This window comes from Poecilia formosa, unplaced genomic scaffold, assembly GCF_000485575.1.
Source record: "Poecilia formosa unplaced genomic scaffold, Poecilia_formosa-5.1.2 Scaffold83, whole genome shotgun sequence".
Taxonomy (NCBI): domain Eukaryota; kingdom Metazoa; phylum Chordata; class Actinopteri; order Cyprinodontiformes; family Poeciliidae; genus Poecilia; species Poecilia formosa.
Genome location: NW_006800022.1, coordinates 166,870 through 191,420, shown reverse-complemented (window position 1 = coordinate 191,420; position 24,551 = coordinate 166,870). Strand labels below are relative to the sequence as shown.

Sequence of the window (24,551 nt, the reverse complement as noted above, 5' to 3'; positions counted from 1 at the left end):
CAAAGATTAAAGCAAAGTGCTGCTGATAAACCTCCTGGATCTCAGTTCAGGCATGTATCCTTATGGAAGCCCATATGTGCCACAATTAAAGCAAAAGATTGATTTATTTATAAAGACACCCAAAATAGTTTAGACATACCAATTCTTTAAAGATTAAATAAATAAAATCATCAATTAAGAATCTAATAACTTAATGTTAAGGGTAATTATGGCAATATTTATTGATTTCATTATTCTTGTGCTGCATGTTGTGAAGAAAATATAATTTCACCAAAATCATTTAAATTTTTAAGCTATATACTTTTACAAATACCAATCAGCTACTTACTTACTTATTATTTATACAGTTTTCCTATTTTACTTAGTGCTGATAAATATTAGCCAAAAATGGTTGGTTGATTAAATTAGGGACCTTTGGCACCAATATTTTAGTGCCAGAATAATACTAATATAATTCATAATAATAATTTTACTATTATACTTTTGTTATTTTTGCAAACAATGAGAAAAAAAATAGAAAACAGATGAGAATATTTTTTTAATCTTATGCCATAACAATCTAAACCACACATGAAAACAGACTTCCTACTAAAACACCTTTTGTTTAATCATCTATTAGTTAAATTACGCACAAAAATGAATATTTCTGACATCACCTACCCCGATCCTCGATGCTCTCTGTTATCTTCATCTCCTGATCCATCTTGAAACCCTCTGCTTGACTTTCTGTGTTGTTCTCCTGCTGCTGCGGGGAGTCCTTCTGCTCGCACTGGCCGTTCACCGCCGTGGGCTCCGCACCAGAAGCCGGTTCCGGGACGGCGGCGGAGTCTGGCGGGGATGGGTCCGTCATCTTTTCGGCTGTGGTTCCAGTGAGGCACTCCGAGAATGTCACACCTGGGCGGGAGAACCAGCCTTTCCAACGAGCAGAGACCCACAGACAGAGTGGGGAGGAGGGAGATTCCTTGTAGAGTTGCGCGTCCAGTTGCGCCAAATTACGCACTGTAAGTGAGACAACACCGGAAATTGGGGAATACGGATTTCAAAACAAACTCCGACCGAAACACTGAAAACAGTCAAAACAGAACAATAGGAGGAAAACGTTATTCTATTACTAATGTTTACAACATATAAAGTTAAAGAGTGGTGCAGCGAAAATAACCTCTGTTATTTATCATTATCGTTATTTTTATTTATTCTGGAACCTGAGTCCGAATTTCCTACCACATTCAAGCAAAGGTGGTATGACCGTAATGTCATGGTTTGGAGTTGTAGGTGGTGAGGTAGATGGACCCAGTGATTAATGGTTGTTTAATGGTGAAGACGAGGAGTACAGACAGTCCAGGCAGCGCAGGTGAGCATAAAAGCTAGGATTCAAACACTGGGAGCACTGGTTAACAAACAACGTGGGACAAGGACCCGACAGGGAAACACAGACACAGATGGGTATGAATACACGGAGAATGTAATCAGAGGAAACAAGTCACAGCTGGGCTCAATCAAGGGGTGGACAAGGCGACACAGGAGCTAAATAAACACGCAAAAACCCAAATCATTACAAATAAAAATTCCTTGAGTTCTTGAATATAAATTAAATACAATATTAATTTAAAATAAATAAAGTACATTCTGAAAATAACAACCTTTAAGCATGTATTAAAAATGGTTTTCAATAAGCCCATATTTGTTTAATGGTCAAACTTAGATGTGTTTTCAATAGCCGTAAGTCAAAAAATATATTTTTTATTATAATGTGTAATTGGCAATTGGTTACTGAAATAAATTAACTTTTTCCAAATATAATTAATCGAATATGACAGTATATGTCTATTAGCATTTTATATTATTATTTTAGATACTTATTTTAAAGTTTATGGTTTTACAAGATACAACCAATCAGTTAGAAGGCTAAAACATTTAAAATGTTACTGTTCGACATTTTCAGAAAAGCCTTCATGCAAAAGTTAGCTGTGAGTTTATTTTGAAGGAGTAGAACGGAAGTTGCAGACCTAAATGTTGACCAACCTGACTGGGGACGTTGAACGCGCAGTGAGCGGACAAGCGGCGGGGAAATAAATAGTCGCGACAGAGCGGCAGCTTTGTGAAGGGGTCGCACCAGCTCTCTAATTACTATCCGTGGTGGAAAACAGACCTGCGCGGCTCGCGCTGCCGTCGCACGAACCTCAGCCGCTGCACCACTGGCGCGCGCTCTGGAAACGCGAGGAAAACATCTGTCCCGTGGGGTTTGAGCGCGTGCGTCGCTGCCCAGCTGTCCAGACAATGAAAACTCATCCATAAACTTCGTTGAAAACATCATGTCGGGGCGTAATGAATTTATTTTTGTGGGGGAAACTTTTATGTATGATTTTCTGCTTATTTTAGGTCATATGGTGCTTTCTTCTCTTTGAAAATGTGTTAGAACTCGTTTTCAATTCACTCAAAGGAGTGTTTTAAAGTTGGATCAAGCCACCTGTATCAGTGTTTTACACATAAATTAGCATTTTTAATTACATATATTTATTTCTTTTTCTTTTTTTTGCATTGTTGTAACACTAAGCCTCCACATTGGACATCAATAAAAAAAAAATCAACAGGGGTCAGCAGCCAAATTAATGTCCAGAATCACAAAGTTACACTCACCTCTGGAAAAATAAATAAATAAAATAAAACGCAATGTATTAACTTGTAACAGTTCTTACTAGAAAAGAGTCATATGATTAAATAAAAAAACAAAAAACAGCCATTTTATTTCTATTGTTAGATTTTAGAATAAAAAAATACAAATCTAAGTTTTTCAAAAAGAGAAGATATGCATTTTGTTGAATTCTCTATATATGCAATATTAAAAAGGGTCATAACCTAATAAAAGATCTCAAAGCTCCATCACTAGTTTAGAAATACGATGCAAAAATGTCTTAAAAACATGCAATAATGCAAAAGAAAGGAAAAAAGTCATTTTCATTAGCTTTATTTTTTAAAAACATTGCTAAGTGTATTATTATTTTAGCTTACACATGCGGATCCGAAGCCACATGTTGCAAACCCCTGAACCAGAAAGACTCTCCAAAATGCGTCCAATTTGGGGTTGATGGTCTTTGTGTCTGGCTCCCTCTAGTCGACTAACAGATTATTGCAGGTTATTTTACATCAAACATGTCTAAAAAGTCAACAAAATGTGAAATTATGCTCATAATTCACATTTTACAGCCACACAATATGCCTTACATATATGCCTTCTTAAACAAATTGTATAATAATTAATTGAACCTGCCTGCATTGTTTGAAAACTAGGTTTAATTGAAATACTTTTTTTGTAAAGTGTCTTAAGGTGACATATTGTAAATTGTCACAATATGAAGAATAATTTAAGTATCGGCTTCATAAGTTTTATGTTGGAAAAAACATTGATTTGGAGAAGTGTTTCTTCCACCTTAATTTGCTATTTAATGATATATCTTTTTTATTGTATACTTTAAAAGACAAGAATTTGTAAATATTTTAATATTTTTGTCTGGTTACCTTGTTTTGAAATATCAAATCAGATGTTTTGATCAGTATGTTTAACCAAATACAGTTTTACTCTTAGTTGAGTAATTTACTTGACTTTTTTTTTTTCTAAAAAGTCACTTCATATTTTTCCAGTGGTTCTAATCTTCCATAATTTAATAAATTAAAGTAAAATGTATTTTCATGTTTTCTTGTTGTAATTTGCACCACCGACCACTCGTGTCGCTGTTGCAAAAATGCACAATTTCCCGGCTTCACACTCGGCTTCTCGTTTCGTCATTCCGGTGCTCCGGTCGCCTCGCTCCCTCCCGGTGCTAACACCGTCGGGCTTGGCCGTGGGAGCGTAATGGCGGTGCACCGGGGACCCTCTACGAAATGGTTGTTTACCCGGGAGCAGCTGGAAAACACCCCGTCTCGACGCTGCGGGATAGAGGCGGACAAGGAGCTCTCCTACAGGCAGCAGGCCGCCAATCTGATCCAGGACATCGGCCAAAGACTCAACGTGTATCCTTTGTGAGGGCAGCGGCTAACCGGTTAGATGCGGTTACCGTGAGCTTACAGCGTCTCTTACTTGGTTTTTCTCAACGGTTTCTACTCTTTCCGTAACAAATATGTATTTATAACTAAAAAAGACGTGATCAAACCAGGATATGTTGATGTTTACGAGTCACCAGAGTAGCACGGGCCTGTAATTAGCTTAGCTATTGTTTAGTCTGGTTCGGTTTCTATTGTTAGCATCGACACGTTTTATATATATCATTAACAGCCAACAGTACTTTAGAAATAGACATATAATCCACCAGGAGATCGAGGCCTAAGCACCAGTTTTCTCCCTGATTTAACTAATGTTACGTCAGTCGTTTTCTTGGGTCGAAATTTCTGGCTAAGCGCTGGTTTCCTCTACGTCATCCGCCTTTCTTCCTTAACTCCTCATACAGGTCTCAACTAATAATCAACACCGCAATAGTTTATATGCATAGGTTTTATATGATCCACTCGTTCACCAAATTCAACAGAAATGTAAGTACAACAGCAGTTCGCCTGCTATTAACGCAGACTTGTACGTTAATGTGAGTAATTAACGCTTTTTCCATCGTCATTAACAGATAATTTCCCAGACGACGTTATTCCTGGCAGCCAAAGTGGAGGAGCAGCCCAGGAAGCTGGAGCACGTCATTAAAATAGCCCAAGCCTTCATTAACCCGCAGGACCCCGTCCCTGACACTAAAAGCAGTGTAAGTAATCCAATATTGAAGAATTGATTTTGGTTTTGGCTGGATCTCTATGGTGTTACTCTAAGGCAATCCTGTGTTTCAAAATGATTTTAACCAAGAGAAAGTAAAAGGCTGTGACCGTGTGGCTGATGTCATTTTTGCTTTGTGGTGAAAAATCCAAGCCTTTGTAAGAAAAAGTGTTTGCTCTTCATCCCTACTCCAGTCTAGACATATTTAGAACAGAGGAATGTTCTAGAGCAGTGTTTCTCAACCCTGGTCCTCACCGCCCCCATGCATGTTTTAGATGTGCCTCTATTCAAGAACAACTGATTCAAATGATTGCATCGCCATCAAGTGCTGCAGAAACCTGTTAATCACCCAGAGATACAATTAAGGCATGTGGCAAAAAGGAAACGCCTAAAACATGCAGGGCAGGGGGTCAGGGGGTCAGGGGGGTCGGTGAGGACCAGGGTTGAGAAACACTGTCCTAGATCAAAGCCAGTTCTAATCAGTAAACGGCTGATACTTCACCATCTTGGCAGACCAGTTTGAGTCCAGCTTTTTTGTATTGCAGTGGAATTATTTGAACTCTTCTCCTGATTGGTATTGTGTGATTCTTTTCATGCTTTGTTTGCTCTCTGTAAACTATGGACATAGATGGGAGAAAACCCCCCACTGTGGCTGCTGAACTGAGTTCATCCAGCCTCTCTGTAATTGATGGAACATTTGCAGTTCTGTATTCACAGATTTTTCTAGGGAATGCAACTCCAAATTCTTCTTAGCCAACTATATACACATATTTTTATTCAAGTTTTCTCTCAAACACACAACTTTGTGCTTTAACTGGACCGCTCTAAAACATTACCTTGCTTTGACTTTGATAGTACATGCAGAATAAGACGCATATTTTGCATTTCTTTCTTTCTTTTTATTTTTTCAGGCATTCCAACTGCTGGCACAAGAGCTTGTAGCCCTGGAAACGATAGTGCTGCAAACGCTGGGTGAGAAATCCGCCTCGTTTTATTCAATGTCTGCGTCGAGTCACTGTTTGATTTTTGTTGTTGTTTTGTTTTCACATTAACATGTTTCTTTCTATGTTGGTTACAGGTTTTGAAATTACAGTTGATCATCCTCACACAGATGTTGTGAGGTGTTCCCAGCTAGTGCGAGGTATTGCCTTTTTTTCCTTGCAAAGATTTACAGTAAATCAAGTTTATTTGAGCTAAAGGGAACTTTAATTTTATTTATTTTTTTGGTTTCATGGATTCCCAAACTACATAGAGTGCATGTTGTGATGTAAAAGCTTGTTATATAAACGAATTTTAAAGCATCTTTCTCTCTTCTTTTACAGCAAGCAAGGATTTGGCACAGACTTCCTATTTCATGGCTACCAACAGGTTATTATCCTGTTCCCATTCTTGCACTGTAATGGCACACTATGGCTTCCTGTCCTGCAGGGTCCCCCTTCCTGTGTCCAACGCCCTGCGTGCAGCCTGGACCCTGGGAACCCCCACGCTGGGAAGTACCGGCCAGGCTGCTGTGTGCGGTGTATTGTACAGGGGCTCAGTGTTGGCACAGAGGGGTTGAATGCACAGTGTGGAGTGTAGTGTTGCTGTTTACCTCTCAGGGTTGTTTGGTACCGAGTGCACATGTCTAAAAAACACAAACGGTAGCCTGAATATAGATTGCCGCTAAAGATTCTTTAACTTATAGAGTTTCTTGGTAAGTATAGTTCAGTTTTTTCTTAATTTTAAAATTTTTTTTCTGTATTTTTTAAACATTTTTTTTTACCTATCCTTTTACAGAAACGACAAACTATACTGCAAGCTAAAAGATTCTTTCTTTCTTTCTTTCTTTCTTTCCTTTTTGTTTTTTTACTTAAAACCCCATCCGTTTTGTACTCTTTGTATAAATACATGGAAGAAAAACCGAACAAACGTACAAAAATGGCAGAACATTTAAATAATGAAAGCATGAGATGAAACATCCTCTCTTTTTATTACTGCCATCTTGTGGCAGTGTTGGTAGCAGCAGGTCACTTTAATTTGCATGCAAACTAATACGACCTCCTATTAAAACATTATTTATAATTAAATGAATAAAAGTGAATAAATCAACCAGGTGATAAATAAGTTAAAAAACATCTGTATTAACCTTCAGTTTATGTATTAAATAGTTGAATTTGAGGAGTCTTTCAAGGTTTCTAGTGTTTGTTCTAAAAATATGTGATAAACACAAAATATTATCACAGTGCCAATCTTTTTTTTAATTGGATGTTTGCTTTAAAATAAATATTTGGCTGCAGTGGCTTAATCTTGCACTGAAAACAAGGAAATCCAGTTTTTAATTTGAGTACATTAATATAAAATCAAAGTTTAGAGATTATTCTGAACAGACTGAAGCGTGTCCCATTTATTTTAAATGTAAATGTCCATAATTTTGGTGTAAATATTTAGTTAAAAAGATGTATTTCTACCAGTTCACTCTTGGTTAAGGTGGAGGATTTGTTTTGCTGTTGGGTCGGTATGTTTTCATGACATATTTGATTATTTTGTCATTTTTAAATGTTTACTAAAAAATATTTGCTGTTAATGATTAATCTGTTTTAAGGTTTTTCCATTTCTATCAGGGGTGCCAACAAATAACTGGGAAAAGTTCTAACCCTGTTAAACATTAAGTCAACCAGATGTGTTTCTTAGACATAAGAGTTGTGCTTTTGCTCTCTTTGCTAATTTTTTAAAACAAATGTAGCTTTATATTTTTGAATTTTTACTTTTTTTTATGTTAGAAAAGGGGAAAAATGTTTAATAATCTTAAAAACCTTGAGTAATTCTTACTTTTAATATGTCGTCTACCTCATTGCAGAAAGTATAAACAGAAATAACGGCCTTGATTTAATTATTTACCATGTGCTACATACCTTTTTGGTTATTTTGGGCCTGAACTGGAGGAACACGTACAGAAAAAGAAAGCGATTTCACACAAGTTAAGGCTTTGAACCTCAAATTGTCAGGAAGAGACCAAAAACCAGTTGAGAGAAGCAGCAGAATAATTTGTTTTTCCCGTCAAGAGGACTTGATGTTCAGCAGGGTCTCCCCACTGGTCCTTATCCACAGTTTCTATGGTAACCAGCTGTGGCAGGCGGAAGTACTCGGCCCATTTAGCTTATTTGTTCCCTATTTAATTTCCTGTGTCACCGCATTCTGGTAGCTAACTTTTGAATGTGTGCATAAACAAAATGATGACATGAAAGAAAGTATTCCTGGTTCATACTGTCTGCAATGAAGACTTTATTACAATAAACGCCCAGATTTTTAACACCATGTCATAAATGTTTTTAAACATTTTCCAGCTCTAGAAGGTAAGATGATAATTGAAAATGGATGTTGATAACTTAGTCGCTGTTTGTTGAATGAGCTGGGTGATCTTTTCTGGACACAGTGATGTATCTCTGGGGTGTGTCATGTCTCTTCTTGCAGTTTGCACCTCACCACCTTCTGCCTGCAGTACAGGCCAACAGTGGTTGCATGTGTCTGCATCCACCTGGCCTGCAAGTGGTCCAACTGGGAGATCCCGGTGTCCACAGACGGGAAACACTGGTGGGAGTACGTGGACCGCACCGTAACGCTACAGCTGCTAGATGGTGAGAATGTAAAACCATGGTGATTGCAGTCTGGAGTTTAATTTAAGGATGAAAAACGAACCACACCTGTCTTAGTTGGGTTGTTTTTCCATATATTCAACCAAACATCCGTCCATTTTACAGTTTCATCCATCCATCTACTTATCCATCAGTTTATCCAACCATCTATTCTACATTTTCCTGGTCCCACAGACGTCTGTAGAAATACCTCCTGCAAATTGAAATTGTTGTAAAAGGACAGAGAACCCAGAAATTCTCTGTCTCTATCCTGTGTATCAAATATTTGATACACAATAATTTGTGTATCAAATTATTGCAGATTTAATATCTGCCCTTTTTGTTGCTTCCAGAGCTCACCCATGAGTTCCTTCAGATTCTGGAGAGGACGCCCAGCAAGCTGAAGAGGATACGAAACTGGAGGGTAAGTCCAGAATGATCCACCTACATGACCTGCTGCAGTGACGCGTTGATTCACAATGCTCTGATCTGTCCCTCTGCAGGCCATTCAAGCAGCAAAGAAACCAAAGACTGAAGGCTCGGCTGTGGAGAGTGCCTTCCAGGGGACGTCCTTAGACGGCCTTCCTGGTGTAACCAACTCCTTCTTCCCCTCCACCTCCTCGTCAAACTCCTCAGAAATGTCCAGCCTGAGCTCCATAGCCGCCTCTTACCCCATGTACCAGCAGCTCAGCGACCAGTTCTCCCAGCCTGCCCACTCAGACTTCACGCTAGTCAAACACAAAGCCACAGCCGCCGGCTCCAGCAGCGACCACGAGCCGCTGGGCGCCGCTTCCTTTTCACGGCCGCAGAAAGTCTTGACTCTGGAGAAGTACAGGGTGAAGCAAGCAGGAGAGCTGGCCTTGCAGAACGGCGTCAAGGAGGAGCTCGGCACCGACGTTTATGCTCCCCCAGCCGTTTCCTCGCACCACCACAAGAGACGCTCCCAGCAGCACCAGCCGCAGGCCGGCCAGTCGGGTGACGGCAGGCGGGAGAAGGCGAGCTCGAAGAAGCCCCGGCTCGCCTCTTCCTACACCGAGAACGGCTCCGTCACAGGTGAGGAGTTCAAAATGAGAATTAAGGTTTCTTCGGATCAGGGCGCCACTCTGTCGGGGAAGGACAAGCACAAAGAGCACGGCGGACACCGCCACTCCAAACACAGCCACTCCCACTCATACTCCATCGGCGGGAACAGCAGGGTGACGGCCGACGGCGCCGCCTTCTCTGTCCGAGCTTCTGGCGGCCATTTTAACGACAGCAGCTCCTCCGGCTCGTCCCGTAAGAGACAGTATGCCGACTCTGGCGGCCACAACAACCACCACCACCACCACTCGTCCTCCAAGAGCAGCAGGTCCTCCAAAGGAGGCGTCGGCTCGGCTCACTACCCTTCGGACGGCGGCCAGAGAGCGATGGAGCTCCACGATGGGACGAACGGCATGCTGCTGTCCAACGGCCAACACACTGACTACAAAAACACTTTTGACATGCTGGACTCTTTACTAAGTGCCCAAGGAATGAACTTGTAACTGTGAGTCCCTAGATTTATCTAGGATGAGGTTTTATAGAGTTTAAAAAGTGAAATTTATCCGTCTTAAGTTATCTGCATCACCCTCAGTCGTGTCTACACACTGATTATTGATGATTCCTATCAAACTATAGAGCTGTGTATTAATTCCTCGCAACACAAAAGAAAAAAAAAAACCATGTAAGAGTTGTTTTAGGAATGCAGCTGGAAAATAATTCCTTTAAACGTTATTTTAATGTGCACGTTTTAAGTCACAAAAAGAGGAAAAGGAAGAAGAAAAATGGCTGACATTTTGCTGCCTTTGTGATAGTTTACACTTAATTTTTTTGTTGTCCTTCAGTTTTGTTCCACAGAAATCTCAGGTCTTAAACATTTTTTGATAAAAGAGAGAGCGCCTCCCTCCGGTGCGGTGGGGGAGGATGGATCAGACTTTTGTATATGATCCAGGGAAAAATGGTCTGCTAACGTTACAGAGTGCTGAACAAATGGGAGGCCCGATTTATTTGCTATTTAAAGGCCTACCAGAACCTGGTGAGCACTCATTTCAGAGCTACAGACGAAGCTAACACTGCTGTGGATGTGCATCGAAAGCATAGCAGCTAAAATTAAAACAAAACAAAAAAAAAATCTCGTGATTGTTCTAGTCAATCGCTATTCAGTATGATAAATGTTATTAACCATCTGAAAATACAGATCTCTAAAGTTGTGTATATAGGACTGTAGTTCAGAAGTGTTGGTTACTGCATCAGTCCAAACGACTCCATTGTATTAAAATCCAAAGCAGACTGTATTGATGAACAAAACCTTGACTTATGTATTGGGAGCCCAAATAAAAACACGCAAAACTGACAGCCATTGTTTCCCATTTTCTTCTATTGACTAACATGAAGAGATGGAAAAAGGAGATATTTTTGGTTCCTGCAGTTCTGGAATGTATAGATTTTGCTTTCTGCAAAAATGTTGAAATATAAAAGGCTCTTCTGGTCATAAGAATGAAGAAAGTGGAGTAATTTTAATTTTGGTTGAGAAATAGCTTCTTGTTTTACATCTGTTTCACTGACGGCTATCAATTTTTACACAAAAGTACAACATAGTTTCATCTTAACAGCTGTTTAAAAGTAAAAAAAAAAATAAAATGGAGCAAAAATCCTCCCAGGGGGGTTAATTGTCCAAACAGCAATGGCCAGAGACTCCCTCAGTGTATTCTAAGCCTGGTGGGTCACCAGGCTTTACTTGTGTCCCCACCAGGCGTAGGATTGTTTATTAAAGTTTTTAAAAAATGTTTGCATTTTATAAGACCTTATAGTTGGTGTTCAGGTATTGATCTTCCAATAGCACATAATAAAGTGATATTTTAAAATTTCCTGTCAACTTTAAACACTTTTTAACTCAAAAACTCAGCAGCCTGCAGATTGCCCCGACCTCCGGGTTTAGCAGGTTTTCTGGGGGAAACATTGAACGCCTCAACCGGAACAATGATGAAGAAAGCAGATACTGAAACCCTCGGCGCATCACGCCTTCATATCAAGACATCATTAAGCTGTTAACGCCGTAAAAACAAGCCTTGGATTTCATTATCCATCCATTAAAATGAAGTCTGAGTCAAAACAAACTCATTATGTCAAGATAATGAAATAAATGAGATGTTATTGCATAAAAATAAGCTGGAGATCTTATTTCCATGTAAGAAAGTCAACACTTGTCATGACAAAAAACACAAGGATAATGACATAAAACAGATTCATGTATCTTCCTGCTTCATGAATTTTATTTAAATTAAGCAAAGGACTCTGAAAGTTAACCCCAAAATTTAAACTCTTCAGGGTTCTCTGCTAAACTCTCAAACGATTCTGCCTTTACGGCTCACTTGTGGGCGGCACATAAATCCAGTTCCTGATAATTAACCAGCGCCATCTGAGCAGACGCAGCGCTTTTCAACCAAGTATTGCCTTCTAATTTTAGAGAGGAAGACAATGGGGGGAAATTCAGCGGGGGGACGTCAGTGAAAACTCCACCATCTGGACATGCTTGCGTACTGGTGGGAGGGCGGTGATTTATTTTCAGCTACCTCTCAAAACGCTACGAGAGACGCCTACTGCGCGAAGATCCGCAGAGAGTGATGGGGGGGAAACGAGAGCCGCTTCTGAGAGCAACAAATCCCAGAATTAAGAGCCATCTGAAAGGAAAGCATCGCCCAATCTGCTGACTGCATGTGGAAGAATGTGAAAAATGCTTCATATAGATGCAAAAAAAACCTTACGTCCCTCACACACTATAATCTGAGCCGTCACATGATTACTAGAGCAGCTGAGGCAGCAGATTTAACTTAATTAGTTACTAAACAAAAAAAACGGAAGGATTTCTTATGACAAACATTTTTGTAAAGTTTTCAATATTTTTAGAATCACCTAGTGTGTTTTTATATGTATTCACCCTTAAATAAAAACAAACTTCTCAAAAATGTCAGGTACAAACACACGCTATACAATTCAGATTTTTATATCTAAACATGAACTCAAATTATTTTCTTCCCCTACTGTTAATAAGCAGTCTTTTTCCCATCATGTCCACTAGATGGCAGTATTACATTTGGCCCCGGATCCAACACGGATCACCAATGCGTTCAGCATCACTTTTTATTTATTTTTTTAAAGGATTTTAGTTTTTGGAGAACACAAGATGCAATGTTGAATAACCTTGGAGAGAGGAAACGGCGAACGCCGGTTTCCGTGGCACGAATCCGAGGCGCCTGCCTCTCTGCGATCCTCACGCGGTCACACGTTCTGGACGTCATCCATCCAATTAACAGAGTCGGATAACTTTAGGACAGCGGCGGGGGGAGCAGAGACGTTCCAAGAAGTGCTAGAGCACCTGGTAATTTGAGGCATGGGGCCGATCCGAGGGCCTTTAGCAGAGCAGCGTGTGGCTCACTTTCACCCGCATGAGTCTTAATGCAAATGATGGGCAGGAAATTGTGCAGGAAAGTGGCATAATTATAAGTCATTGAAAGTCCATTGTCATTTCTGTCTGAGAGGTCTCTCTTGAAAAATCAGGAGCTGATGGAAACCTCTCCAAGCACCTGAGATAGAGCCGGAGGGGGAAAATGACTAGTCCTGAGCTGCTATTATACCATGCTATTGCAATTATATTCAGTGATTGGCAGCAGCATAAATTAGCCTCTGTCTTCTTGGTGTGGTTGGCTTTATTTTTGCTCAGGTATCTGTTTTTCACAAGCGTCTGTATTCCCTTTGGCCGCCTGTTCCCGGTGAAAACAAGACATTTATTTCGCAGTTTAGCTCTGTAATTATTCCCTTTACTACCCCAGTTTCTGCTCCGAGTGCATCCTCTTGTGGCCTCAACACCAGAGATTCATGTCTGCGGTGGGAACCGCACAGCACCAGCTGTCCTTTAAAAAAAAGAGAGAGAAAAAAACTGTTGATGTGAAATGTCTTCCTCCCCGCTCGTCCCCGATCATCAATTATTCACCAACTTCGACATTTGAACTAATTATGGAGCACCAATGGCCTATTTGAGTGGGGTCCTGTCAGATAAAAGCTGGGTCCTTCCCGACAGCGGTGGAGACGAGGAAGACGGCAGCCGCCATTAAAACGAACGGAGAACTCCGCATCCTCCTTCTCACACACACCCACTCGTAATAACAACAGAAGAAAAAGCATGAATTGCTTCCTCACACACACCCACTCTCACGCGGACCATGCATAAACATGATGCAGGGCAGTGCCTTACACACACACATTGATGTGCGCGCCACCTGTGTGGGCTGTTTGGCCTCCTCATCCAGACCTCTCTGGTTTTAATTAGCCTGCTGCTGAAGTGTTTTCTTTTTTACATTCTCTGAAGGGTGATGATAACGGCTACAGTCGAGATGGAGGCTCTCCGCTGGTTTGTTTCATTAGGGAGAGCATAATGACCCTGCAATCACAACACCAGGAAAATACCTCCCCTAATAATTATTTTCCTCCTAATGGTTCGGTTTATACCTGACTGTGGCTTTTGTCATCACGGCGGAAAGATTTATTCATCATTTTAGTGGGAATAATCTATACATGGATTTGTTTGTTTTGTTACACACCTGAAACACAAATGCAAAAGAGGTTTCTTTGACTAGCTTTGTTATGGAAATCAAATGAACTTGCAACTTTCTTAGTTAGCAAACAAGTGACTCATTTTTACTCATTTTTTAAAATTAAAGAAACAACAAAAGATGTACAATCTATAATAACGGTCTGTGCAACAGCAACCACAAGTTTAAAAGAAAAGTATTAATTTGCTTTATTTTTTGAGCAACAATCAACCGGCATCATATGGTGCTGTTTTTCTAGCTTTCTGTATGAGCTAGCTGTGCTGCAGTGTGGTTCATTATTTGTGTAAATTGAATTCTCTAAGCAGGAGCTGTTTTTTTTTTTTTAATATGAAGTTTCTGTCGTGTAGCGTTAGCGCCCTGTACACGGAAACGAATCCCGATAATTGCTGCATGTCTTCCCCAATTTTCTGTCTTCCCACTTCCTATTAAATTACCATAAAAAAAGATTGATGGCGCCACAAAATCTAAACAAAAACCCCCCAAAAAACCCTGTTGCTATATCTGTCAGTCACCACAGGGTGGTGCTCCAACCTACAGTTTTATAGCCAAATCGAAACAAACCAGCAAATTAAGCTAAATACTGATAGTTGCGTCTCAGTAAAAAAAAAATATAATCAAAAATTTAATTTATATTAGTAATTCAGTTCAGAAAGTGAACTTTAAACACAAAATAAAATAAAAAAAATAGAGTAATTATATTATACCATGATATTGGAATTATATTCAGCGATTGGCAGGAGCATAAATTAGCCGCCATCTTCTTGGTGTGATTTTATTTAATTTAGCTCATCTATCCTTTTTCACAAGCGTTGGCTTTCGTGTTAGCCAGCTGTTCCTGGTGAAAAACAGGACATTTATTTTGCAATTTAACTCTAATTATTCCCTCTGCTACCCCAGTTTCTGATCCAAGTGCATCCTCCTGTGGCCTCAACACCAGAAGAATGCTGACGTGACGTTTGCCTAACAGGTACTCAATGAACTACAAAAGGTTATTTCTAATCAAGCCGGCTGGTAACAGAATACTGCATATAGGCATTTTAATAAAACATTGAGTGGAAGGAAGACAGTGATAAAAGCAGAAGTGAAAGAATTGTAAATTTTATTTTGAAATCAAAATCTGGAGAAAGAAAATTTCTGTTCCTAAGTTGCTGACATTTGCATAACTTGCTTGAAAACACAAAAACCTGATTGTATTATTCCCACAAACGTCACTCCCAACTGCTAAGTCACCTGACAATCAGTTGTTTCCCTTGAAACTGAAGATAAAGAAGCAGAAATCCACTAAGATTAAAGCCAATGAATAAACAAAATTAGCCATTAATCACATCAGGTGAAAGAACGTATGTTGTGTTTTAATCGGAGGAAAACCTTCTCCGTTCTCGCTGGTTCTTGTTCTAGAACGTCCTGTACCGAAGGGAGCAAAGGGAGCTTTTCGGCTCATCGGGTTCTGTGGGAAATTCGGCTGGATGTCATCGGTGTAGCAGCGAAACAAAACGTTATGGATTATGAGTGCGAGTGGGAGTGTGAGGAGGAGGATGAGTCGAGAAAGCTGAATTGGAGAGGTGGGAGTTGAAGCTTTCCAAAGCTGGATTTGGGTTGACAGAGCATGGCATTTTTTTCCCTTCCTCCAGCAGCAGTACGCTGAAGCAGTGGGGGTGCTTTATTGATATTTTTGGGTTTTAAGATGCAATAAGAGTGATTGAGTTGTGTAACTACAGCTTGAATATAGCACTTGCATGACAATGCGGTAACGCTGAGTCAAATCTAACAGTATCAGCGCTGAGATAATGAAAAAAAAACACCTTGTTTTGCTTATGAAACATCCGTCATTTTCCATCAACATATCTCGAACGGTGAAGTTGTGTGTGCATGTGTGAAAGGCAGTGATTCACGCTTGTGTGTGTGTGCATCTGTGGGTGTAAAGCAGCTAATCCTCCATGTGTGCCTTGAGAGAAATATCCAGAAGATGCACCTGGTGCAGGATAATTCCTCCACTGTGCTCATGTCCTCTTATTACCTTTGCTTTCTGTTCGCTTCACAATAAAGCAGCCGCAGAAAACGCACGACGCAAAAATAAACAACTAATGAAGTAGATCTGCTCGCGCGGAGTTACTGTGCAACATCCTAATGCAGCATAATTAGTTGACACTATCCTGGGTTTTTATGCGAATGTTTCTGTTGTGGTTACTGAAAGCACCGCCGTCATCATTACCTACACGAGTTACGCTTGGTGTGAAATCACCCGGACTCAGCTCATCTGAAACAATAGCCCTGAGATATTGACTTGAGGGGGAAAGAAATCCAAATTTATACACGAAAGAAAGAAAAGCGAAACTGAATACATTTGCAAGTAGAAGTAATTAAAGAGTGTCGGGCGTTTATTGGAATACTAAACAAACAAAAAGTTGAATCTGAAGGTAGGAACTTTTGAAAAAGAAAGCAAGTAATCATCCAAATAAAAGCGGTAGGACTTGGAAGCGTCTATATAAAAAAGTGATGGTTTAGGGATGCCTGTACAGCTGCGCTTTGGATAAGGATAACTCTCCTTAATTAATAAAATCAACATTTAAAAACTGCATTTTGCATTTAAACTATGGGACACATTCGCTGTGGCATTACTAAGATAAACTTCCAGATATTTCCATCTGGCATTACATCAATTTTCACCAAGATCTTGTATCCTCACAGGACTGTGACTCGGATGTCTACTTTCTCCAAAATCTTTTATCGACATAAAAAGGTTTGGGCCTCAAAGTTTGATCACAGAGTTATCGATTTGCAGCTCATCTTCTCACTAACTTCTATGGTCTTGTCGTGGACTGAAAATGATGGTTGAGATTTTGTTGACGTAAATCAAAAAAGACAATCAACGAATAGAGTCTGCTGTCAATTAAATCACTTGCTCGCAGTACCCGATCCGGTCCAACTTGTACCACTTCTGAGGTGTTCCCAAAAGACGGTGATGCTAATGGAGATGAATCTGGCCAGGGCTGATTGAGGAAGAGGATGAAAAATGCTAAAAACAGAAGAAATCTGCAAGGTCTCAGTGCTTCCAAGCTAAAAATAGGACAAGGGACGGGACAAGATGGGTATTTAATCAACCAAGGGTGACGGCCGTACTGGTGCTAAAATAACTCCAACTCCAAGTTTCATCCTCCAAACTCCTAATCACCTAATCACAATTTATCAGCAGGCAAAATGGATCATCTGCCATCAGCCGCTTGCAGACGGTGAAAACCAGACCTCCTGTTTTTTCTCCCTCCAGAGTTGTAGCCTGCTCACTAATACAGCAGATAAGAATCTAGGACAACCATGTGTTCAAAAAGTCAAATTATCGGATGGTGTTGGGCTGCTATAAACACAGGCACAGTCTGGACATGGCTTTCACCCTCTCTAGCGAAGATAGACCTCCTGGGTGCGTGAACACATCCAACTGCCTGAAAGGTCTTCGCTTCTGCAGGTGCACGCGGCGGACACCTCGTTTCCTTTCATCGCGGCTGGCAGAACCTGCCCGCTATCACATCATTAAATAAGATTTATATCATCACATGGAATAATTCTGTGTGGGCCGATGGCGAATGCCGCTGCGGCCAACTTTCCCCCTTTTTCCGCACCAGCCCACTCACACGGTAACTGGCATTACTGCATATCCAGAGAAAAAGATAAGAAGGGTGGGTGTGAAGATGTCCGCGGCTCAGCGGCCAAATGCTACCCACTCAAACAGCCAAATGTGGGAGTGCTTCTCAGCACAATTTGACTGTGACACAGGTATAAACGGTGTTGAGTGAGGTGGTAGACTGATGAAAGACTGCATGCTTTTCATTCAGCTGTTTTTAGGCAATAGCGTGATGCATATGTTTGCGTAGTCTTAACAGTCAAGAGGATAAGAAGCTTCTTGGTGTATAAACAAGCCTGACTCAGGTAACAGCGAGGGAAGAGCTTACATCACACTCACAGGTTTGGCTCAAAGTGAAAGTTTAAACATAACTGTGGGATCGAATGTGTTTGCTGTTAAAAAAAGACGGCCCCTCTCTTTCCACCAAGAAAACACCCAAACGCCGAACCACTCTCCAACTTCCACCCAAACAAATTACACCTAACACATCAGACGCGAGCTACACGCGCTAAATGCCCTTTTAAAACTTACCTCAAACTTTTTTGTTCTCAAGCTATTTATTTCCTTTTTCCTTTTTAGTTTTTGAATCATGACCAAAAGGTGTTAATCATCTAGTGGCACTAATCCCAGATTTGGATCGCGTCTAAAGGCGGTCCAATTGTTGCAAAGCCTAAGAGCAAATCTGTCCACCAGTAATTTACTGAAAAACACGTAAACTGTTATGAGACACCCCGCGGAGATGATTCAACAATCTGTAGGAACATCGTTAGCAGCGCCACGTTGGAGTATGACCTCAGCTTTCTCACGTTGGTGTGGAGCAAATTTTGTACATTCAGCTACTTCTGTGCAATTGAACTTTTTGGGTAACTGTATTATTTCAACACCTTGATTCCTGCTTTTGAGGATTTGGTATCACATTCCAAGCTTTAGATAACAGAAAGACGGCTTCACATTTTTTTGACCAGACTACATGTATAGACCCCAAGGGGTTTGCGTCGCTCAGGTACAGAACAGCCCAAAACAGACACAATCCTGAGTTAGCTTACACAAAACGCTCTGCATAAGCTAAAGGCTACATAGCAACCAGCAGCTTTGCCTTTATCCCATGATCCTGGCTTACCCTTGCACATATTTATGGTTTCTGCCCTGTGGCTAGTTTCAGGAAGCGGGTCGGTGCTAAGCAGTTTTTCTTTCCTGCTCCTCATTTTAAAATGTTTACCCTTCTTTGCTTCTAGCTTAGAGGTTCTGCACTTGACCTGGATCAAGGTAATGACAGATGTGAAAGTACTCGCTAATGCTATTTATCTTTCCTGAGCTAGTCCTTAGCACACATTTAGTACCATTACCCATTTTAACCCCTTTTTTTGTTATTATTCTCTCTTCTAGAAAGAACTTCTGGCTGACAGTAATCAATGTGTATGACTTGTCTCCCTTTTCCGCTGAAGGTATCTCTAGATTTTGTGCTTCTGTTTTTCAGTCTGCTCTGGTTTTTAAAACCAAAGCCAGTTGACTTGTTCATTTCTGCTTAAAGGGAGTGGTTCCTCTCCACTGTCGCCTCATGCTTGCTCAGGATTCCTGCAAAGTCAACAACTACAGTCGACAATGCTAAAATAAAACATTCACCAAATTGACATGATATTATGAACTGAGTTTGACGTCTTTATGTTGTTTCAGTTGAATTGGACTTAATGTAAACTGAATCTTGACACAAATTGCACCAGTTAATTGCTTTAAGATGAGATTTGCTGCAGACTGGCTGCAGAATGGACAGCAGATCAATTGAAAACAACTTTATATCACTTCCCACACTGATCACTACCTGTGTTTTTGCGAGTTGTGTTGATGCGCGATAACATTTGTTCCTAACTCGACATGAAAGAGCGTTTAATGCTTCAAACCTGTTGCTCTTTTTTTTTATCCAGGATCATTTGGAGCTTCAAATCAATACTGACAGGAAACAAATGGAAGTTGGCTTTACAGAGTTTATACTCACACACGAATATATGATTCAAAGACTGCTCTTAAGTTATTTTCAAGAATTAAAACTATTTGACTGGAGAAAGTGGAAAAAAGGCAGCTTGAACAGATCATCCGAACAATTTTCGCCAGCTGGACCCATCCAGCTGCCTATTGATACCATCCAAGTGGAGAATGCCTTCCTTTATTTCATGCAGCCTGCCCAGATGAGCTGTCAAAGGATCTTATTGAGTGCAGGAATGTGGATCAACATACAACTTGAAAGAATCCATTCACAACGATTTCCGCTGCGCTGAGGACGACATTCTGCAAATCCCAAATCTGAGTCTATAGCCGATGCAATGACGCGAAACAAGATATCCCCCGTTGTTTCACCGCTTTGCAGCCATGTGTTCGAGTTATTATGGGATGTTGTACCAGCGGAGCAGAGGGCTGATGGAAGGCAGCAGCAATCGCCCTGTGCTTATTAGACTAGGGGCTGGCTGTGCTCATTAGGCCGACGGCAGCACGATGGGGATCTATTCTCCTGAGGTGACCAAAGGTGCTTACAAAGACCTTCCAAGTCCCAGTAATGATACCCCAGACCTGTCACTCTTGTCACAAGACTGACATGACCTTTTTCTGGCTCGTGTGCTGAAGAAGAAAAATGTCCTAATTTTACTGAATGAGGCAAAAGGAGGTGCGCCGTTTCCTCCCAAAAATTGCAAAATTGTGTCCCTCCGCTCTGCGGGCGATACAATGATGTTGATTTCCTTTTCACGAATGTCAACAAAGACCATTTTCCGTGTGCTTATCGGGGCGATTTAAGTGATTGCGATTCAGGTTTTAATCTAAGCACAACAGTCAGACCTTGTGCCATTAAGACCTATGAAATAGAGGCATGCTGAGCAGCAGCGGAGCGGCTGAATAGATGTCTGGAAGCAATCTGTGAAAGATGTCTGATCAATGGTCTCCAAATGAAATGAGAGATGAAAAGATGTCTTTTAAGGCTCATGAAAAGGGAACTTTGTTGGTGGGCGTTTTTGTTCAGCTTTTCCATTTTTAACCTCAATCATCTGAACACGGCGCACATGAAAGAGGGAAACGGTAATAGGGTCGCCCCACTGTGGCCTTTTTCCTCTGATGTCAAGTGTCCCCTGGACACTTATGTGATTGCATATAACATTTCAAAGACGGAGCTGCATGTTTAGCGAACGCGGCTCATTACTTTATCTGTGTTTTAGGTGCTTTTTATGGATGAGGCTTTGTCACAGTTTAACCGATAAAATTAATGTTTTTATTCTGATTTTATGTGACACACCAACAAAAAAGTCTTTGCAAAAACCCTCAAGCACAATCTGATTAGTTGGAGAATGTCGACTAAAAAGTCTTAGAATGGTTAAAGTCTAGGATATTCTACATGAATGTGCTTAATCTAAACCGTTCGATGTGTTTTTGCGCCCCCTACATGGCTTGTATTAAACTGCAGCCAAGAAATAAACTGACTAGAAATGAGCAAATGCAGGATTTATCCCGAGATTACAAATAAATCTAAAAGAAAGTTTAAAATTGTGAAAAAGTTTCAGAATGTTTGTCAGTCCTTTCAGAAAAAGAATCTATTTAACAGATTTCTTGCATAAAGTGAAATATTTCATTTTGATGATTACAAACAATGAAAGGCAAAAACTCAGTGAATCAGAAAATCAGAATCAAGTGTAAGATTAATAAAAATAGATATTTTAAACAGAAATGTTAGACTTCTGAAGAGTACGTTCATTTCCATGCACTCAATACTTATCACACTTTTTTCTTCCACTCAACTTTCTACCTCTTCAAGCTCATAAGCCTTTGTGACTTCTACACAATGTTCTAGTTTTTTTTAAAAAGACATTTAAAAATATTTTTTCTTGATATTCTAAATATTTCAGATGCAGGTTTCTAGTAGGACTTGATTGTATTTAGGGATATCAAAGGAAAAGTCAACTTTTTTTTGTAAAAGATACATGAGAACTACATAATTTTCCTTCCACTTGATTGATCAATCATAAAACTGGACAAGATGTGTATCTAGACGAGTGATGTCATTAAGTTTGTCACTGTTTTTGTTCTGGCGCAGCCCGATCTAAAGCTAAACTGTCTGCTAATGAAACATAGATGAGATTACATCATTCCTAAATTGCTTTAACATTTGTAGAAAAATGTGGTCAGATCCTAACCTCACGGGGGCGGAGGGCCTTTCCAAACAAAGCCTGATTGTAATGGGCTGCATGAAGCGCCAGTTTAACCCCCACACATACAAAATGAGAGAGAGCAGGAGCCAAGACGTACATTAATCCTCGCCAGATTGGGGACTTTATGAATTACGCTGAGAATCTTATCTGTTTCCCCAGATCTCCTGCTGGGTGAATTGATTGCGTTTTTTCGGTCTTAATCCACACCACGCCATGCATCTTGGGAGGCAACCGGGGAGCCATCTTGTACAAATAGAATTTAGGCTCGACAAAAGCCATCTCCAGCTGAGCAATGAGAAAGCATCCTTTCACCGCTGCACGTCCCCTCCCAACCACGCCGAGTGGCATTTGAAAATAGCAGGCAGAGGTTTTCGTGGAATTGTTGCTATTGATTTCTGTGTAACTTTTCTCCAGCCGCAGCCTCTCTTGGGAGATCATCTGTGCATATGACACTCATCAGGATGGATAAGCCCATTTCGTCAAAACGCCTTCTGTCGCGGCCGTCCTCGAGAAACGGGGCTGTGCAGCCAGAGAGGGTGTTTTAATGAGATTAATTAAATTGCTTATGAGTGATGGCCCTCCACCAATTACCTGGGCCATAATACCGTTTTTCCCAACTCAGGGCGAGCGCTATAAACGCGAGGATGCGGCAAGAAAATGATTAATCATCTCATCACCATCCCAGGAGATAATATGACAATAAAGACAAAAGCATCTCATCAGCTGTGGTTGACTAAAGCCAAGAGTTTCTTCCTAAGCCCAGATTCTTTCGTGTTATTGGTACAGTTAGGGACGCAAACAATTAATCAAATAACAAATGGTTTATTGAATTAAAATGAGTTCCAATCGATTGATGTTTAGACCTTCTTTCAGTGTTGTAGTTTGGTCACCATCCAGCAGAGGGAGCTGCAGTTCGTCTTTAAGCAAAGGTAGATACAGAAATAAAGATGGCGGCGCTACGAAAGCACAGCAGGAAGGTTACATGATCCAAACAGTTTATGTGGATGAAAAATGCACTTTATGTGGTTCTGCTTTGATATACAAACACTCAACAGTGTTAACGTTTCAACCAAAACTAATTTCAGATGTCCTAAAACGACGATAAAGTCTGCATTCATACTCAGTAGTGGTGTTTATGTTACAATTTCGCACTTGGATAAGAAACGCAATTAAAATTACACTTGATTAAGTTTGTTTATGTGATAAGTCATTAAAAAACATGCAGTGCCATCATCCTACTACTTCCTGTTATCTTCTTCTTCATGGTTTGTACCAAAGGTCACATCCGGTTGTAGATCATGTGACTCATGAAAGGCTAAAGAAAGTGTCTCCATTGCAATTAACCAATTTTAAAAAATGCCTCATCCTGGCGTGTTTGCCGTGTTTCCATTAAGCAATTTTATTTCCTGAATTTCAAATTACATAATTATCTGGTCACTGGAAACGCAGCGAGTTACAGTTCTTGGTGTGAACTTCTCTGTTTCACATATTTTATTCTTTTCATCTTTTATTTTTTGATTAAGCAACCAAATTGATTATATGTTCTAATTATGTCTAAGTTTAATAAAAGTTTAATAATAATATGAGAAACCACAATCATCTTAACACAGCTGACACAAAATAATGCTAAAATATAATGTATTTTTCTTTTTAATTTAGCATATTGTGACACATTTAGCCCTTCGTCGAAGAGGTTCAACGCTCTTGATGCAAGAAAAAATTCAGGTTTTTAAGAAAATGGCTGCTTATTAAATGATCAATAAAATCAATCAATGTCATATTAACTCATTAATAGATAACTATGGGTGTAGCCTTTTAAAACAGAATGTTATTTGAACGCCACACTGCAGAGGTGTATTTGTTTACTGTAATTAGGTTCTGCAGAGACAATGCCGTTCCCGAAAAGAGCGGCGGGGTCCGGCCTCCCCTGAGCGTCCTTTTCCCTTTCCCCTCGCCCAAGGGCACAGAGGGTCAACGGCGCAGAGGGAGCGCAGCGGAGAGCATGGCAGCCAGGAACCAAACCACAGCGGGGCCCGGCCGCCGATTGGAGAGCCGGCGGCTTCACGCGGCGCCCCGCGCCGGCTTTTATTGGCCGTTCTCCATCACACCTGTCACACTAGATTGGGTTTGTGGAAGCGTTTCCTTTAGCTGAAAAGGCCAAAGTAGATTACAGGGGCAGGCAAGGTTGAAATGGATTACGGCTGGAATGAGGGCAAATAGAGCGGCCGGCTATCTGAATTGCAAATCAGGAAAGAGTAATGAAGGAATCCGGACAGTTTGCGGTGCGGTACAACATGTCCCAAACTCCAGAAGAAGACAGCTTTCGTCATCTCCAAGGAGACGGTGTGAGAAGAAAACCTACATTTACATTAATCGTTCCTTAAATCTCATGTAGTATCTGTAATTGAGGAATTTCCTATGGAGTTAAGTTGCAGCCCTATTAATCTATTTCTTAATTTGCTGGGGGACCCGGAGGGGCCCAATGAAGGCCCCTGGGGTCTTCTGACCTACATTCGAGAAATGATGCATCTATGAGGGGGAAAAGGCATTTCTTTTTTTCTCTCTGATGCCATGATGGGACCAAAAAAAACCTTCACTACACGCTATGTGCACAATTATTAGGCAAGTGAGTATTTCAACCAGATCATCATTTTAGGCATATTTTCTTTCTCTAACCTGGATAAACTTTAATGCTTGTTTAGGCAAAATGGGTCAAAATGTTGATTTAACTTGTCAAAAATGACCAAAAGTCTCTTCGAGGGA

At 40.5% G+C, this 24,551-nt stretch overlaps 3 protein-coding genes across 4 annotated transcripts in view; 1 reads left to right on the top strand and 2 right to left on the bottom strand.

Moving 5' to 3' along the window:
- Window positions 1-1,425, bottom strand: part of LOC103141414 (transmembrane protein 163) — a 17,918-nt gene extending 16,493 nt beyond the window's left edge. The window contains exons 1-2 of the mRNA XM_007557058.2: window positions 1,222-1,425; window positions 661-999 (exon numbers count right to left, since the gene is read on the bottom strand). Coding sequence (XP_007557120.1) covers window positions 661-850 — 190 coding nt within the window. The 5' untranslated portion in view covers window positions 851-999; window positions 1,222-1,425. The remainder of the gene's footprint in view (window positions 1-660; window positions 1,000-1,221) is intronic.
- A 2,294-nt stretch (window positions 1,426-3,719) lies between these two features.
- Window positions 3,720-10,731, top strand: ccnt2b (cyclin T2b). Of its 2 annotated transcripts, XM_007557056.2 has the most exons (9): window positions 3,734-4,008; window positions 4,443-4,524; window positions 4,611-4,739; window positions 5,659-5,719; window positions 5,826-5,888; window positions 6,070-6,115; window positions 8,198-8,361; window positions 8,712-8,782; window positions 8,862-10,731. In XM_007557056.2, the coding sequence occupies exons 1-9, from the start codon at window positions 3,851-3,853 to the stop codon at window positions 9,879-9,881; spliced, it is 1,794 nt and encodes a 597-aa protein (XP_007557118.1). In that variant the 5' UTR covers window positions 3,734-3,850; the 3' UTR covers window positions 9,882-10,731. The 2 variants fall into 2 exon arrangements, 1 of the variants encoding a protein (XP_007557118.1); XR_001662733.1 differs by lacking the exons at window positions 8,712-8,782; window positions 8,862-10,731 and having other exon boundaries at window positions 3,720-4,008; window positions 6,070-6,440; window positions 8,198-8,286.
- Window positions 10,732-13,187: 2,456 nt separating this feature from the next.
- Window positions 13,188-24,551, bottom strand: part of zranb3 (zinc finger, RAN-binding domain containing 3) — a 99,726-nt gene continuing 88,362 nt past the window's right edge. Inside the window, exon 23 of the mRNA XM_016673829.1 lies at window positions 13,188-13,286. The gene's annotated coding sequence lies outside the window, so the exon portion shown is untranslated. The remainder of the gene's footprint in view (window positions 13,287-24,551) is intronic.